At 34.6% G+C, this 20,443-nt stretch overlaps 1 protein-coding gene across 2 annotated transcripts in view; it reads right to left on the reverse strand.

Annotated features, from left to right (window-relative positions):
• Positions 1–493: 493 nt before the first annotated feature.
• LOC107163623 (uncharacterized) overlaps positions 494–20,443 on the reverse strand; it is a 28,165-nt gene continuing 8,215 nt past the window's right edge. Inside the window, exons 1-5 of one of the 2 annotated variants that reach the window (XM_015511129.2) lie at positions 16,305–17,022; positions 10,392–10,528; positions 9,827–9,931; positions 3,646–4,112; positions 494–2,016 (exon numbers count right to left, since the gene is read on the reverse strand). In XM_015511129.2, the coding sequence (XP_015366615.2) occupies positions 1,759–2,016; positions 3,646–4,112; positions 9,827–9,931; positions 10,392–10,528; positions 16,305–16,483 (1,146 nt within the window). In that variant the 5' untranslated portion in view covers positions 16,484–17,022 and the 3' untranslated portion in view covers positions 494–1,758. Of the gene's footprint in view, positions 2,017–3,645; positions 4,113–9,826; positions 9,932–10,391; positions 10,529–16,304; positions 17,023–20,443 lie in introns of those variants that run through there. The other variant, XM_015511123.2, reaches the window with a different exon arrangement.

A 20,443-nucleotide genomic window follows, 5' to 3' on the forward strand; every position in this document is an offset into this window, starting at 1 on the left:
TATCATCATAGTAATGCGTTTCGTTTGCCGCCGGCGTCGATGCGAATCGTCGCGGTATATTACACTATAACATATTATACATACAATCATTGCTAATTTGGTATACCTCAAACGAGGTTTCTATACCGTTACCGCGTTTTCGGCGACGCCGGCTTAACTTTTATATCGGCGCCCATATCAAACATGCATTTACTTTACAACTTTTGACAACCTAGGGCCCACTTACCCCATTTTACCAACCCCTAGACACGGCTCTGGGTGCCGACGCGTACATCTACGATAACAGCTGAACCCATTTGCGGGAAATCAATTTTTTTCCGCCAACACAGCTATAAGCTCCCGCTCTCTAGAACTTGTGCTCAGGCGGATCGACGAGTTTCCGTATCACGATCATCGAATCGAACACATTTTCTAGTAAAATCTGTAACGTCATTATTTGTTTGGACATCTGTTATTAGTCGAAATAAATAACTACACGGTTTGTATATATATATATATATCGTAACAATTATTTATTTATCTATATAATGATCAAGTAAATTTTGTCATACATTCGTATTTGTTTCGTATTTCGAATAACATTGTTCAACAAACATATTATTTGTTTTTCGATTTTACCTATGTACAACAACTTAAAAATTACAAAAATTACAATATGCAACCAGTCGGCGCGTTAATAACGTTCTAACAATAAAAATATATACAAACAAATAAAATACACGTAATGACTAGTCTTTTGTTTCTTTAAACTCTTATTAAAGTAAAATATAATAATAATAATAAATAAATAAATAAATAATAATATTATATAATGATAATAATAATGCAATAATTAGCCTAAATTTTTTTTTCAAATTTTTTAAAAAATGGACATTTTATAAATTTATTAATTATTTCCGAATAATATTATTACGTAATATACATGCGTTCGCTATGCTCTACTGTATTTTCGATTGATAAAATATCGTTAATAATAATAATAATATAATAATATGATTATTTATAAATATTTATTTTAACAAAACGAGGGAAGAAAAGATACAGTCGTAGCGCGTGATCGTCGCTAACGATAGGGACCGAAAAATCTAACACATTAATGCCACATAATATTATTATCATTATTATAGCTGAAGTATAACATGTACATAATATATGCGTTGTGTATAATATGACCACACGATAATTTATTAAATCAGATTTTTTTTTTTTTATTCTCAATCGATTTCGCGAAGTCATATAGGACATTCTAAGGCTTTCCTACTTAAACGCCCCGTGTATATACATACACTTACAACAAACAAATCGAGAATTCACTGCGGTCGAGGCACACGTCACGTGCATGATAGCAATACCAATCGATGTCACGATTACGTTTGAATAATAATGTCGATATGATGCCCACACGCGAACGGTAATAATAATATATTGGACATCGATCAGGTTTTCGATGGGTATCGTATCGTCACCCGTCACTTGGCCAACCTCAAGTGTGCGTGTATTTGAATATTAAATTATGATAAAATATTATAACGGCGGTCGGGAGTTATACATTTTTTTGACAGGTACCTATAGGTTATAATATATAATATGTTATGCGATATACGCACATAACAACAATAATATTATATCGATATTACTTATTATTGTAATAAGTACACATAATTATTATTAAATAGGAAGACAGTACTGGCCGTCGCGATGATGACCACACACACTACAACACAATATTGTATACCGCGGTCGTGGTATATACATCAACTACCACCACGTTCTGGGCGTCTGGCCGTGCATCAGCGGATGCGAGTACGACGGCAGCACCATCTGTTCGGCCTTACCGCCGGCGCCAGGCTGCTGGTTGGTGCACGGCTTGCCGTCTCGGACCAGCACGGGCACGGCGACCCGCCTCGGCGAGGACAGAGCGTTGGCCGCGGCCGACGCGTGATGTTCAACGTGCATGCCCTTCTCCTGTTGCGCGCGTTTCGTCTTGTACCTGTGGTTCTGGAACCAGATTTTCACCTGAAACAATGAAACACACGGAAAAGTCAGTCCGGATGTAGCGATGAGACGAGCTGCAGAACGGATGATGTCCAATATATGCATAAAATACGCGTTTAGGCCTGATACTACAGTGGAAAATCGGAAGCCCCTTATTGCGTGGCAACTGTAAATAGGAACGCGAAACGAGCCAGTATAGTTGTGTCATCCTTGCATGTATATAATGATGTTGACTATTTTATTATATTTTATTCCCAACTATAACAACAATCTTGTACAGTGCGATCATAGCCTTGTGATAGAATACCTACGTAACCGTATACCATGCCGATTCGATACCGTATGCATAGATAGCATACGTATATTATATAATTTTATTCATTGCAGGACAAGCGTATCTGGGTACAAGGAATAATATGTGTGTAAGTTCTGAGTTAGAGCGACAACATTTCAGAGGTGGCCGATTTTGACGTAAAAATAAACTCGTAATAGGGTATCTGCAGTGTATCAAGACAACATTTCAATATTTTACGCAGTTATTCAATGAAAGATTTACCGTTCCAATAATGAGTAATATTTGGTTTGTGTTTCGACTATTTTTCAAAAAAACAAAAAAAATGTAAGCTTTAATAATATTGATTATTAATTAGTAAGTATATAATGTATATATGTATGTAAGTTTGATTTGGGAAAATACTGAAATTGGCGAAAAATTGGGGAAAAACATCAGACTACGTATAATATAATATAATAAATATATTATTTCGTCCCATTCTTAGACGTGGCCATATGATAGAGTTATCGAACACTGAAATTATGCTGTCGATATAATAGGCCATTTTTGAATAAAAATCTTAAAACGTTAAGGGTGGTTAAGTACCAATTCGGTGTTCCCCTTTGCCGTTCAACCGCACCCCTTATCGTTATTAAAACGACGTACGTACCAAAATCACCGTTCCCACGTCATTTTTGTCACACACGTTTATACAATAAATGTTATTGAATTTTTCGGCGTGCAACATCACCAATAATGTTGCCAATTTGATATAGACAGTTAGCGAAGTACGAAACTAATTTAACGCCATTTTATATGCTATAAAATAATATGTAACACGCGATCTGATGAGTTTTGATATTTTATAATATTGTTAAAAGAAAGTTTAATAATAATTGTATTACATAATTATATACCACGTTATAAGTGTAACCTAAACATGTCACTGACCATTAAAGTGAATATTAATCAATTAACAATTTATGATTAATGAAAAATCATATTTGTCGAAATTTATTATATTCATAAACATTCAAAATGTGTACACAAAAAAATCAAAATATCACCTTTAAAAGTTTAAATGCGACCAAATATTTGAGTACAAACGTTGTGAATTCAGAATCATATTTTTTATTTATAAACTAGTGTTGCACCTAACCCATGAATTTATATATATTATATAATATGATTAGCAAGAAAAAATATGGAAATTCATGAAAGTCCTTTCTCTATATAACTATACTACAGTTACTGTGACGTATACATTAACAATAAAAATGTTTAAACGCATAATATAATATCATCATATATCTATATGTGAGGGCTTATCGATACCATAATATTATCAACATTCGGAATATGAGAGATGGACCAACCTGCGTGGGAGTCAGCCGGATGATTGAGGCCAAGTGTTCGCGTTCAGGAGCCGACAAGTACCGCTGTTGCCGGAACCTGCGCTCCAACTCGTACGTCTGGGCTTTGCTGAACAACACGCGGCGCTTGCGTTTCTTGTGTACAGCCCCGGATCCACCGCCGCCGCCATTGACGTCGGATGGGTGACCGCCGGCGCCGGACGAACCGGACCTGTCGTGTTCGACGCCCGCGGTGCCCGACTCGTCGTCGAACTCATCGTCCATCATCTCGTCGCCGTCCACCTCGGACGGTTCGTCCTTGGCGCCAGCCCCGGAACCGGGTCCGCCGACTGCGCCAACGTTTGCGTTCGCGTTCGATGTGTCTGCCGCCAGTGCGCTGGGCGTGCTCGACGTGTCCGTCAGGTCCGTCACTCCGGGAGAAGTGCTGTCCGGGCTGGCTTGCTGGGCTCCGTGATGGCTCATTCCGAAACCTGGAACAAAAAAAAAACGCGACCCCATTTGTTAATATTATAATAACGATGGTGTAAACCTAAATTACAGTTAATACATTATTCAGTATCATATTATACTTATAATGCAGTGTTATTTATAGGAACAACAGCTGCACAAAACTCGTTTACTCTAAATCATACATTATATTGATGCGATTGTAATTCGTTATTATAGAACATCTCCTTCATTACTATAGTCGGATTAAACTAATTTCTATTTGAAAAATACTATGTATATAATTTCCAAGTAAAACTTTTAAGTAATATTTGAAAAAGTAAATTTCGAAAATCAAAAACACAGTAGGTACCTTATTCTTACTCTTAACCTGCAAATTACTAATTATTTATTACGAAATAATATTAGATACTTTATATAAGTATGAACACAATTTGATTTATAAAAGAAGAAGTAGCTAATTGGAAACACGGATAATTGATAAAATCGTATCATTGAAACAAAATATCTAAATACCTAGGGACGGACCGGCCGTATACTAAAATATTGAAAACCAACAGGATTATTGAAACAACACATCGGTTTTTTGAAACAATTTGGGCAAAAGTCGCCGAAGAATTCTGGTTATTTGGCGATATTCAGTGTACTTTAATAGCACAAACCGGTGAAACTCTTGAAAGAAGTTTATGAAGATCGGATCGATATAGACTCACAACTCGATGTTGCAGAAGTTCCAACTGAAGAAGAGATCTGTAATGCGGTTATGAATCCTCAAACAATTGTACAGACTGACACTGATGATAAAGAATACAAAACAGCAACGCACGCACACATCAAGTAAAGAAGCTGTAGAAGCTCCGAGTGCACTTTGCAGATTATCTTCAGGACAGAAGTCCAGCACAGTAAGAATGAAAAATAAATAAAACCAATCGCTTATTAGAAACAATCGGTTAATTGACACATTTTACCTTGGTCCAAAAGTAGGTACCTATTCCTAATAAGTGGCTTTCAAAACAAAAAATCTTTAAGAACTAAATTAACCATGCGACTAAATACTTAAAAATATCGGGTATCCGCTTTTCAAAAAATAAGTTAAGGGCTCCAGTTTTGTCTATAGAATAGTCATCGATTTTATAATATAATATATTTATATTTATATACTCTAAAATCAATAGCATAATAATACATTGTATCTATATTATGTTTCAAAACAATAAATAATTTTAAACATTTTAAATTAATTTTTAACTCATCCGCTTATTATTGCATCGTATTTACGAGTATATTATATAATATGACGTTTGAGACAACTCAAAGTATTTCGTTTCTGCAGGCGAGTTTGGGTTGATTCCAAATTTTGACAATTTTTGGTTAACCTATGTAAATTCGATTAAACCCATCAAGACTGTAATCAACACCGAAAATGAGCTGGTTTTAATAATATGTAATATGTATATTAGTAATTAGTAATATTATAAACCGAACAAGTACGCAAATCGAAAGTGTAAATATGTATTATGGACATTATGGTGATGAGAGTAACGCGAGGCGCTATGTTATTATTCCTATATACAACGCATAGATGAGACTGCTGCAATAGATTACGGTCAACATGACCGGTCTCCACTTAACCACGGTATCGGTTACACCCCGGATTCCCTATACAACACCACCCCTGCAACAGCCAGCAGCGTGTGCACTGTCATTCGTACAACGGAAAAGTCGTTAAACACTAATCGTTTACACGCCAATCGCATTGTCACCGTGATTCCTGTCGGACCGCATCTGCCTCATCGAGCCACGACCAGTCTCTAATATCTTTCCGATCCCATTGAGGTACGAACATGTAATACGCATATTATTTTGTTATTATTATAATATTATAATACAGCCCAGTGTCGATCGTTTTTCTTAAGTTCCTCGGCTCTCTTCTTCTCTGCACATTATTATATTGTAATATGTTATAATATTATAATATAATGCATGTATATTTTATTATATATAGACGGTGTACGTGTGGTATAGGGCGAAACAATTGATATTCCTACATATTATATTACATAATATGACATGACGCGGTATGCGCGCCTCTACCTAAATATATAATATATATATATATATACACATGAATAGCGGACGGGAGCAACCATTTTGTCCGCTCTTTTGTTTTAACACGTATATTGTTATATAATATATATACATTACATACACGAGACCGTCGTCGTCGTCAGATTATCCGTGTACCTATTGATGTTGTTTAGTTTAAAAAAAAAAACCCCCCATATTATAAAAACGCGTATTGCGTATATATACATATTATATACTTCCCCGCGCGGATATTTTATATATCATGTAGATATAATATATTTTTTTCTCTTCTTTTTGTGCGTCTAAGCCCCCGTGTAATTCGCACAATGGTTACCTTTGAACGGCCGTCGTGTCACGCCCTTTTGTCGCCAAACTCCACCCAGTTTTGTACACACCGCATCACGCACACATGCTATAGCCGGTCTCTCTGCCTCTTCCTCTCGTCCCCTCGCCAACTTCCCCACTCACACTTACCTCTCTCTTCTCTCACACACGCACACACACACACACTTTTCCTCAGTCTCTCGCCCGGGCGCGCGTGTATAATATTATAATGAAATACATTTATTTACACACCTATATGATATGATATTCCTCGCCGATGATCCGAACGCGCGTATTGTACAATGGTATAATGTTGGGTACCTATAATATGATGCATGCCATTTATCGTGTCGCAGATGTTCGACACGAGTTTTTAAATCGTCATACGAAACGTATTTGGGCACCGGTGGGCGCGCGCTCGCGACAGACTCGCTGGCGGCCGGACAATCAGCACAAAATATGATTATATACGGCCGCGCGAGTCAACCGCATCATTATTGTGCTCGGCGTAATATAATAATAATAATATATTGTGTGTGTTAACAACAACGACAACAACGGTAATAATGATAATAATATATGTTATTTGTCAGAAACGCACAAAAGCCAACCGTCGTAAAGTTTTCTTAAAATATTGCAATTGGTCTGGGACATGCGGCTTGTACCTATATATTATATTATACTGCATGTCGTGTACAATATCCGTTCTGGCGCTGTATTACACAATAACGGAATGTCACGCCGAACGTGCATACTGCATGTCATATACATTATGTTTTTTTTTTACCACATATTCCTGGGTGGAAGACGCGATGGCGACGATTATCGTCGTTATAATGTCATTATGCATTATTATTATTATTATTATTTATATTTTATTGTGCGTTGCGAGACGGCCGCTCGTTAGCAAACGCTGAATTGGAATATAATATTCGCCTAGTCGCGATGATACGATACCACTACTGCAGCTGTTGGCCGATTTTGGTCGGCAGGCAACAATAAATATTTGAAGGTTAGTTGCCGATAAATCGGTGGAAAAAGGGCAAAGGTCCCGAAATGTCCGAAACGGTTCGTCCGTAGACACTATAGACACGCACTCGTAGAAGCCACTGCAGTGGTCATGCAGAACATGTTCCGGTCAAAAACGTAATTTACAAAGGGCAGTGGCAAGAGAGTTATGGACGTTATAGTTTTACCCCTAAAACTGTATGTAACTACCCTCAGGGAGAAGATATCGTTTTTACCCCCCCTTCTTTTAAACTCTAATTCATTGAATATTATGACACATTTCTTTTATAAATCATTGCAATATACTGAGTTTGAATATTAATTTTCTTTGAACGTTTTATTTAATCATTAAAATATTATTACTGCAGTAATTATAGTTACACTTAATGTTAATGTTTTACAAATTTTAATATGGAGATTAGTAACTTCAGTGTAATAAACTTCAAGGACTACTGTATAATGTATTGCTTGTAAGAAACGTATAGGTTTATACTAATAGTAAATTATCTAAGGGGTGGAAAAGTATAACACCCTTTCCAACTATATTTTGTCTCTCAACCCCCCCAAAAAAATTAAGCCAAGTTACGCCTGAACTACTGGTTTCGCCTGTTAAAATGTTGTCGGTAACTATTGCCATTTTAAGCTGTATATTAATTGGAACATTTACAAGTAGGTATATTATAATATGAAGTCTACAAATCTGAAGTATATATTATGCATTATACCTACATACACTTATAAGCAGGTAGTATCACATATACTATTCGGTTAAAACATTTTATTCGCATGAAAATCACAATCGTTGATCGGCGTTCAGTCGTCCGGAAGTCATTATGAAAATATTATACATAACTACACAATAATATTGTATAATATGGAACTGTGCAGGTTTATCGAAACTTAAAATATTTGTTTTTTTTTTTTGTTGTTGTAAGTATACGTATATTTATAATCTAATTCGACGACTAGGAAAGCTTTTTGTGGTCAGATTTAATACGTGTTGGTATAATACCTGCGAGTCTGATATTTTATTTCCACCGAATCCACTTCTCGTTACGAACCGCGGCCGTTTTTCCGAGTTTCGTCCGGTAAAGAGCGACCTGGCCGCGTTCGATAATAACAGTCGAAAACTAGAGAGCACTACAACCCACATGCACACAAAGCCCTCTGCGTATATATCGTGTACACACACTCACACACAAGTATATGATATATACTTGGGTTTTTAATAAAAACCATTGTCGGCTGCGGCGTGCTAAACGGCGGGGAAAATCCGCTGTAAATCTGTTGCTCGCACCAGGAGGGAGCGCGTTTTAATCCACTTAGAGGCGAACGGGAGCTTTGGGTACACTAGTTTCGCGCATATTATATAATATATAAGCACGTATATATACATACATATATACATGTATATACGTATAATACATCCGGGGTGAGCACGATACGGCGACGACGGGGGAGCCTATGCATTTAATTTGTACACACTGCACCTCCCCGCGCGCGCCACACTGTCTAACCCACAAAGCCGCCCTTTTCGCGAGCTCTCCATCGGGGCCCCGTGTTGGTATATAACGGGTTTAAATTTTAACGTCCGTCCGACCGCCATTATTAGGACACGACGCAGTGTAGGTTTACCAATACATATACGTATAATGTATATAATATACCACTATTACAGCAGCAGCACTCGGCCTATATAATATTTTATTATTATTATATTTTAATTTTATATGTAGACACACACAATATTTTATTACAAGCGTGTCGATGAGTGTTAGTTTTTTGTCGGCAGCACTCGGTTTTTGTGCTATACAATTATACATGACGTGTAGGTAGATTCGAGAACTGCAAAATAATAATATAGGTATACCTAACGCATATTATGTATCACAGCCAATCGTAGGTATAATAAAAATATTTTACATGCTATAGGTATGATATGTATATAAAGTCAAATATTAAATATTAATTTCTCATCGTTCGTTTCCCATGGATTAATGTGTATATATTATATTTCGTGTGATGTATACAGCAAACACGAAAAAAACACTAAAATCAATTCTAATCCTACTTGATCGCGGCACACCATTATTAAGTCCCGGACGTCAGAATGACATAATATTTTTGACATGTCGCTATGACGAACAAATCGTTCGACGTGTATTAATCATATTATAGGTAATATGATATTACATAAATAATAAAATCAGCATTTTGAACATTGAAATTATATTACGTAAGTACCTAATCTTTGATATTATAAGCGTTATTACACTATAAAGTACTGTGTTAAACGGATATTTAATTTCGTTCTTACCTCGAAGTTCGGTGAGCGACGTTGGCCAGTGGTGTAACAGGTCGGTGGAAGATTGCAGAACGCTAGGGAACTGGAAGCCCGTGCTCACGTTGTGCACGTCGGGAGCTGTTGGAAACAAAAAAACAAACGTAAAAAACGGTTTTCCTTACTCGAAAATCAGTATGCAATACACGTAACACTAGGGTAAGTTGAAACATATCTAATGTTTGAAGTACCTATGAAATATTTCACAAAACATTGACATTTTTCCAAATACAAACATTAATGATGTTTATTAATCAATAACCTAACTAAAGAAAACCATTACTTTATAACGAGTAGTCTGCAGTGATTGATTCCCTGATATTATGAAAGGTAAGTTATGACAATTATAGGTAAGTAAAAATATAAACTTATCTAAATATATCATAATAATACTGAAATATTTATGAAATGTTTCATGAGTTTAAATTTCATGAAATGTTCAAACACTAGATTTATGACAAATCATTTATCCGATACGAGATCGGTAATAATATAAAATATTGAACACCATTGTGTGTGTCGTATATTTTAAGATTCTTACCGTTGATATGCGAACTCAGTGTCGTGTTCGTGTTGTCGGTGGAGTTCACTTTGCCGTCGTTTAAGTCCAATATGTCACATATATGGAAACCAGAAGGTCGCGTTTGACTGCTCGGCATTTTTATACTGTCCAAAAGTCTGCAACACAAAAAAAAAACGCGTTAAACAAACATTGTCAAGACAACAACTTATAATAAAATATCACTATACTTCGAAGATTTTATAGTTTCATAAAAATAAATACCCTTCGACCAAATTCTGCTGCACACGTCTTTTTAATTTAATCTTATTTTTACTCCTAAGGTAGTACACACATAACAACCACGCTTATGAGGTTTGTCAAACAAAGAAAGCAAATTCTTAAGGAACATAAGTTCACACATTTTTTAAACGACTTCAAATTATTGTAGTAGTTATTTAGTCTTGCGAAGTTACGTATACATTTTTATTTGAGACGATGATGTAGTTGTATAATGACGTAATATAATAATATTATCAATGATATTATGGATTTAGGTGTTTCGTACTGTTTCTATCTATTTCCAGTTTGATTTTGAAATTAGTTACCCCGACCATTATAAATTTCTTAACGCTGTTTTTTAATTTTTCATCTCGATGAATTGGTAATAAAATAATTATATTTTCTAACTTTTTTTGTTTTTTATTTAAAATAGTAAACGGAGAATGGCACTTAGTTAAAATAACAATTTTATCTACGCATAATATAGAAACAGATCATTATGAAATAAAATGAACTGAAACTTAAAGAAAACCCGAGAATAACATTCGACTCCAAACTTACTTTTAACAAACATAAAAACAAGCTATCTCTATAATATATTTAATATAAATTTGTTTCTGTACATTACAACAAGTCACGTGGTTCTATTTGGTACCCGGGTCGGTGGCTGAGTCGTTCCAAATGACGTAGGTTATATGGCCATTCAAAAGTCATCGTCTATAAATCGAATACCAAAGCTCTTACAATTTCCTTTCATACAAATATCTAAGCCTAGAACTCGTAACACGACAGGTCCGCGTAGTCACGAAAAGGTTGTGCGATATTATTTTCATACAGGTGTGGTCAGTGGCGCCGGCGTGTTATGTATATACTTTGACATCGTACATCGAGGCGCTCCCATTATCCTCTCCCTTTTTTAAAATTTGATTGTAAATTAGATTCAAATCAAATCTCCCGCATAATGCAATGTTTTCAATCATTTATTTTTACATTATTTTGCTGAACAAATATTTAAACACATTTATGATTCAAAACGGAACGATGAATGCATATTGATTTAAGATCTTACGACAACGGAGATTCTCCATCTAAAAAATGTTCTATGAGATCAGTCACAGACAGAACAATAATTGTGAGATCGGCTCGACTGGGTATAGCCGATATGTTCGTGTAAAATGAAAATGTCGTTAGCCGCGAGCAAGACGACGTCTGTTGAACGGATATACGATGCGACACAAGCACCGTTCGCTTACATCATCACTCGACATAATATCGTTAGTTAGGTATGGACACGTACCTAGATATAGGTATACCACCTAACATTGTATACATAGGTACTCACACTCGACTTTGGCCCACGCGCGATTCCACAAAACAATAACATGAAATATTATGTTTGAATCACGGTGGCGGTGAGTTTTACACAATCGAACCGCGAGTGATACATCAAAGAGCATATTATAATAAATATGTACGTGTGGGTGCGTGCGTGCGTGTGTAAGTACCCTTCTGTTCCGATGACACCGGTTAATTTCGGTCGTCGGAAAATCCTCGGGAATTCCAATCGAGCACGTTCTTCCTGTGTGCCTTCCCCCCCCCCTCAGCACCACAACCCCCCGTCCGACGGTGAAGTGGAAACGACACCTGTTGTGATTATATATTATTATTATTGTTCGCCGCCGCCCTATACACCCACACACTCGAAACTGCGTGTACAAAGTATTATAATATTATTATATTGTGTGTCCGCCGCGGCGACGGTACATATAGTACATGACTTATAAAATATACGTGTAGAGCTGGAGCATTGGCATCCGTGGCTCTCGCCAAAAGCTTCTCCGGAATGCCATCATATATATATATACCATGGCAATGTCTAACATCCTACGCGTAGATGTCGAAAGACGGATTTCCGAACTAGAAGACAATATATAAATTGAAACGATAATCGCGTTTTTTCGTTTCATAGGTATATTATTTCGTTATTTTATGTTGTAACAATAAGATTTTTTTACTATATCGCGTTTCCGAGCACGGACATCACGAGGTATAGATAATGCCTATTTGCTCCTAAGCGATTGATTTTATTATACAGCCGTCTAAGTCTACCCTAAGACACGATAACACTCTCCCCACAGCAGTGATCTTACTTACATGTAAGTGATTACCGCTAAAAATACACAAAAACAATATTAATTTATAGAGTAAAGGCCTATTTAATATTAATAATAATATTTTTACTTGTGATAGAAAAAAAAAAACCAAACACAAATTGGGCAGGTTCGGGCTTAGTTGGCCTACGCTGTAAACACGCCACTTAGACACTTAGTGGTACCTATTGAATATATATATATATATATATATATATATATATATATATTATAACATCGTTGACGCGTGTCTAAATCGGTTTTTTTTGCAAAAAATCAACACGAAATGATAGAAATTCCGATACTGCAGAGGAAAATATCAGTTTGGGAGACTTGGTCTTCGGCTCCCGTTCAATAACGAGCACGACGTGCAGGTCGGAGACGCTTTAATATACCTTTAGAGTCGTCCACTCGGAGTGCGTAAAACCAGGCTGCACTAAAATTAACATACACCGCGGTGGCGGCGGCTCCGTATTTACGACCGTACCTATATAGTAATAATAATATAATAGGTATATACCTGGACAGCGGTAATATTGCCGAAATTTATTCAAAGTCACGTACCGGACCCGTTGGCGCGCGCGTTTGCCTCACGAATATAATAATAATAATATAGCCTTAGCGCGCAGATCGGCGGCACCAATAAAACGGTACAACATTATAGGTATAGCCGGTACATATTATTATGATCAGACAAACAGACCGCCGCCGCCGCCGCCGCCAACACGTCGTATAACGACTATATGTAGGTATATCGTATAATATATATATATTATTATTATTATTACTAAACCAACTTCAACTGCCGATCGAGCTCGACCGATATACACATATAATATGATGTATACGGTGTTATGTATTATATTATTATTATTATTATAAATGTATCACATATTATATTATTATTGTTTATTATTACGTTCGTGTGCGCGCGTCTGCGAGATCCACTATAAAAGCTATTATTTTACGACACTACCACACCCCAACCCTCCTGCTTCGCCCGTTCGATTGTCCTCTTAGCCATTTACATAGGTGCTATGGTTTGGTACATGTATAGTATAATGTGAAATCATCGCGCCGTTACCGGTTTTTTTTTTTTTTTAATAATATTTTCGAACTTAGTCCGTTTTTAATACAGATGGATTTTTAACATTTTTTCTCTCCTCGCCATAAATTTTAAGTCGACGAAATGTGTGCATAACATATAATAATATTTTATATTATACCTATTGGCTGTTATAATATATTTTCATTCCTGAATGCTCACATCATATATTATGTACTTGACATGCGCGTCGTCACTCGATGTTGTAAAACACTGTTTTTCGCCAGTAATCCACTGAAGATGATAATATACAATAATAATAATGGTATAATAACATAATATTTTATGCATTTTTTAGAATAAGATTGATGATGAGTGGTGTGGCGTTTATATTACGATGGAGATGATACTCATCATATACCAATTATATGTAGCACCAAATAACTCATGCTGAAATATTTCAACTTGACTATGACCCGTTGCAATGACTATAAATATTTTACCAATTTGAACACGAATTTACCTACTAATATTCCACGATTGACATTTACAATAATCGTGTTTATCTCTATAGTCGTTTTATCATCTATGAATTATACGGCCTATCGCCTATTAGTGAAAATTATACTTATTTTAAACTTTTAATTAATTAACAAATATTATTTTATTATATAGCTACCCTACTGCTATTTATTTTGAAATTTAAAACAATATTTATAGTACAGTAGTAAATAGTAATGTAGTATGCATGCATATATTATTTTTATTTTTACTTTATTTATAAATTATAAGTGGTCACTAAAAATATGTTGATAATTGATCACCGAAAAAAAATTTAAAAAAAAATTACATAATGTATTTTACAACATTTTTGTGACTCATCATTGTGAATCAATTTGTTAATTATTTATTTATTTAAAATCAAGTTTTTCATCTATATTATTTATAAATATTACATTTTAATTTTTTGTATGTACTTTTATTTGGTACTCTAAAGTTTACTTACCTAATATTAATGAGTAATTACAATGGAACAAATAACAATAACGAACCAAAATATGTTTAAGTTAAATTATGTGGGGACTGGAGAGTGTGGGTCATTGAATAATCCCTTCCTTGCATATGATCTTTGTAATTTTTTTTTAGCTAAAAATGGCTAAAAAACCACTCTTGCCTAGATTATGTTATGTTAATATTAAACTAAAAATTACACGGTAAAAATTATAATTATATTAAAATCGCGGACTGTAATACCCGACTACATTACTACATCAGTATTCAGTATAATTTCTTAAATCATAACAAAAATTAGTTTTAGTCACTTAACTACTCTATGTATAATATTATATATATAACATATAATTTGAATTACAGATATTAAATTAACTCGGCGTGTGTTTATAAGGAGGGAATAAGCGATTTCCTCCCCAAATCGTTTAGTCCATCCCCTTGCAAACAAATTAAAAGTAAATAAATGGCACATTAACCTTTAGGCAAATGATATTAAATTAGCTTTAGTAAAAATCAATTTCTTGTAAGCCCACTTTCAATTATTAGGCATTAAATTGTAAAAATATATAAATAAATAATGTATTTAGATAGGCAGCAAAGATAAAAAGTAATGTTTATAGTATTAGTTAAGAGCAACGTACACAATTTGTAAATATTTGAGAAAAATATTCGTTTTTTCAAAAATAATGATAAAACTTATTAGATTTTTCTATTATAAATTTTTTTTTTTAAGCCATCATAATAATTTAAACTTTATCTATTGGAATTAAATATATCTGTATTTTTAATTACTTATAATATCTATATTGTAAAGAATTAATGTATTTTATATAGTTTTGATACGTTGTAAATATGTTCTGATAATGATTCGATAATTCCGATTATTATTTTTGTAACATACTCAGGTTATAAACATAATAATATAAATGAAAAAAAAATTGCGGTTCGTATGTTTATGTAGAAAACGTTAAGTACAGCGTAACCATCACGGTAACCAAAATATTTCACAATACCGGATATACACGACTAGTGTGTTGTAACTGGTGGTATGTACCTATATAACGTGTCTTTCAAAAGTATAAATTTAGGTAATATCATTTATTTAAAAACCTCATCTAAAATAAAAATATCGGTGCGAGTCTATATACGAACTTATATTTGATATGTATCATTGAACATATTTTACTATCATTAACTTACATTACCTAATGATATGCTGAACATGTCTGTATATTATGCCGAAAACCCGGTGTACGCGTCATGTTTGTTATACCATGGGGCTGTATTACCACATACTAGGTGTATACCGTACGAACGTGCGATAATAATTGTCACATCGTAATAATAACCGTGATATCGACCATATAATTATTTAGCGGCCTAACGTTTGAATACAGATTTCTTATTCGATGCAATGCCTACGCCCTACACACTTGCGCGACCATAACAATAAAATCATATACTGACCCCGGAAAAGCGGACCTGAGGGCGGCCGGATTGCACCAGGCGGCCGGAAGCAGCGAGCACCAGGGCGGCATGATGGCCGGACACCACGCGAGCAGCGACGGCGGTATCCTCGGATGGTGGTGATGGTGATGGTGCAAGAGCACCTCTTCCGCGGGTTTCGGGCTTTCGCTGTCCGACATGATTGCGAACGCGGTCACGTGCAAAATATTCTATGCCCGAGTCGCACTTGCGATTTATATATTATATATAGGCGTATATCGCCTAGAATATACGAATGACAAAAAATCGGCAATAATATTATATGACGTATAAACCGTTGTGATCGAAAGACGGGCGCCGCGTCGCACGTGCCCGGCGATCCGCGGGCGAAGACGATCTCGTGGTTTATATTAAAATAAAAATCGTATTATTAGGAAAAAAAATCTTATCCGCGAACACCGCGGCCGATGTTTGTCAAGTACACGAAATCGATTTTAAGACAATATTTACGCACTCACGTACATGTATATATCACGTTTGCGGTGGTTATACGTATGCTATATAATATAGCAATAATAATAATAATAATAATAGTTGTAATAATCGTACACGACGAGAGCTGTCGAGAATCGGAGAAAGACGCGGTCTTCGAGTCGGACACTCGAAATGCGATGAGGGTCGTCGGTACAGTGGTCGTCGACGAGCAACCCACTTGAACGAGAGTCGACTGCGGCTGCTTCTGGTGCTGCTGTTGCCTTAGCTGCGACCCCGTCGGCGGAGCGGTGTTGGCCGGGAGGGCGCGAAAAACTCGGCGAAGTGGGAGTGGTCCGGGGTGCCGATTGGACGGCAGGCGTGGCCGTGGTGGAAGGGGGTAGAAAGTGACGGCGGCGGCGCGCGCGCCCTTAAAAACCGTTGTCCGTCGACAGCAACCGGCCGCGTCGGATACATCATCGCATTATTATTATTATTATCATCATTTTTGTGTATGTGTGTGTGTGTGGAGATCGATTCCGGCGACGGTTCGGTGTTTTATAGTGTCGGCCTGCACTGTCGGGTGATTATAATATTATACAATATGAGGTCATCTATTTAACGTAAGAACACCACACTATAATATTATAGTTTCAGAAAACACTAACGTTTTATAAAAAATAAAAATATCTAAGTATAATTTTAACTCGTTACATACAACACTATACGTTTTTGAAAAAAATTAAAATTTTTTTACTATTTTGTATCGCTATTTTACTTTTAATGTTATATACATTTTTTAATAACAATAAATTACAATTCTTGTTTCAAACTTTTAAAAAGAATAGTATTCGGTTTATTTCGATTTATAAAATTCAAATTCATTAGTTTTTTATATAAGTTAAAAAGTTATCAATTATTAATTTATTTGTGTTTTAAGTTTAAGCGTAACGGTAGTGAAATATTTTATGGAGTACTTTTGTAACACTTCATACCACTCATTAATATAAATACTTATAACGTTATAACTCATAAGCTACTCGTCCGAAATTCGATTTCTAACTATCGATTATAGTTCCTTCGAATAGCGAATTTAAAATTAATCTAGTCACTAAAAAATAAATAAAATCCAGAATAATTTAACTATAAAAATAGTAACAAATATCTTTTCTCAATGACCTAAAATTATCCAAAACATATTTTTTTTAAAACATTAATAGTTTTTAAAATAATGAGTGTATTTCTTTAAATAGATCACCAATTGTATCATATTTATATTACGAGTTATGACACTACAACATAACTATTGTGTATTTTATTATGTTTTTAGTTATCCAGTATATCTGATAATTAATAATTATACATGTACCTATAAATATCTTTTTTATCAAAGATTTAATAACTTCTCATACAATTCGTATTAAGTTCACAATGGTGATCTAGATGAAGTGGATTTATTTGATTTCACTATTTTATTTTTATTCATATAATAGTATTAAATGGTACCTATATATAATACCAATACTTTTACAAAAATCTTTAATTTCTGTGATGAATACCTACTGCTTTAAAAAAAAAACTAAATTGCCAGAGAAATTGTTTCATTGATTAATATTTACGTGCCACGTCCTCTCTTTAACGAAGGCGTACAAAATACATTTTAGGGTACCTAGTCTATGTCTATACCTATGTGCTTAATGCCTTATTGAGACTTTAAACACGTGGCTTAAAAAAACTTTAATCTATGCTACACTAGATAATACTGCATTAATACTGAAGTTTATATGCTATAGATATAGATAATGGAGGTATATTATTATGCTTAAGGCTCGTCAAAAATTATATATCTCAACGAATGTAAATAATACTATTTGAAAACCGATTTGAAGACAAAGAATTATTTATTATTATGTATACATTAATCGATTAGGTTATTTAGTGCATGATTAGTGGTTAATAATAATGTAGGTATAAGAACGTTTATTAAATGTCAAAGTACCTATATAAACATTAATATATATATAGGTATATACACTATTTTGTAATTTATAAATTATATGGATTTAATGCATGCGCGTGGTAAACACAAGTAATAAATTATTGAAAACCTTGTTGTATAACTGTATAAGCATAATATTTTATAAGCCCATATACAATATAAGTGCCACGTATCAGTGGCGCCGAACCCTATGTTAAGGTCGAGCCATGGTCCGACATATTTTGAAAATTTAAGATAGGGCCGCTTCATATTGACCATTTTCCTCTCCACGGTATGCCATTTTTTCCGATATTAAGATGTTGGGCCTCTTGAAATATTTTTCGCCCTACTAGAGTTTTAGGACTTCAGCGCCACTGCCACGTGCCATTAACCGAAAACTATAAATTTTAAAAAATTTCGCGGAAAATATGACTTAATCGGTACCTAAAGCACATGGATTCATTATTTCATTGCGTGTGTAAACATGCAAGCCTGGTAAAATGTATTAATGCCTTAACTCGTTGAACTCAGTACCTTCTTCATAAGTATATAGAAAAATGAAAGTGATATTTTTCAACTAAAATTGAAAATTATACATATCTTTCTCCTTTTTAACCTGTTTAAGTTAAAGAAATGTTTGAAATATATTATTAGGACAATTTTACGTGACTATAAAATAAAATTAACAATTTTGAAACGATAAAAATTTTTTGTTTTTTTATGTAACTGATTTTAACTTGTTAAGTCAGAATAATTACCTAAAAAAAAAAAATTGAATTTAGTTAAAAGTATCGAAACTTAAACTCTTTTAATCGTCGTTAACGCCGAGTCTTGTAATTGTGTATACCAAAAATTTACTATAACATTCACTGTTGTAATAAAAAGTATACTGTGTATATAATGTTAAATACACGTGACGTGTGTTGTGTGTTGTGTGCTACTCACATTTTCACAAGTGGTCGTTTTACCGTAAACAATAATAATATGAAGAGCGATCTAATAAAGCTAATAATAATATGTAAAATAATAGAATTGAGAATAGGTTTAATCATTTCTCTAGAGTCTCTCCAAAATTAAACGGTAGCGATGAGTGTCTAACATTGATTTGTTCCGGTGAATTCCGAACACGACGGACGTCAACAGCCCCTCGAACCCGTTCGCATGTGCTCGCAGACGAGTATATTATAAAAAAAAGGTTTATTCTATAATATAATATTCGTTATATTGCGTGTGCGTGTCGAGAGACCCATAAAACTATAGTAATAATAATTGTTACTAAAAATTCAGTTCGAGGACTCGACGACATCGCCAACAAGTCTTTTTTTTAGTAGTCTGATGCTTAAAATATAATATAATAATATGCTATTTTGTACTGTATATAGAATTATTATAATGTCTGTCTCTGTGATTGATAAACGCATATCAAACGTGGCATAATCAAAAAATACAAAAAATATACCGACAACGGTCAAATAAATTATCAAATTCAATTCGGACTAACTATAACTAACGTATGAGATCATTGAGATCCTTTCCTAGATACCAACACGCCACGGTTTAATCACGGGGTTAAGGTTTTGATCATTACAATAATATAATACGAGTATTATTATGTGCACAGAAAATATGATCCATCTGACGTGTTTTTCGCTCGTTCTCTCGTAAGTCAGGTTTTTTTTTTTAATTAATTGAAATGCCCAACTAATATTGA

The sequence above is a fragment of the Diuraphis noxia genome, unplaced genomic scaffold (genome assembly GCF_037042655.1).
Source record: "Diuraphis noxia isolate RWA-SAM2 unplaced genomic scaffold, SU_Dnox_SAM2 contig0004, whole genome shotgun sequence".
NCBI classification, from domain to species: Eukaryota; Metazoa; Arthropoda; class Insecta; order Hemiptera; family Aphididae; genus Diuraphis; species Diuraphis noxia.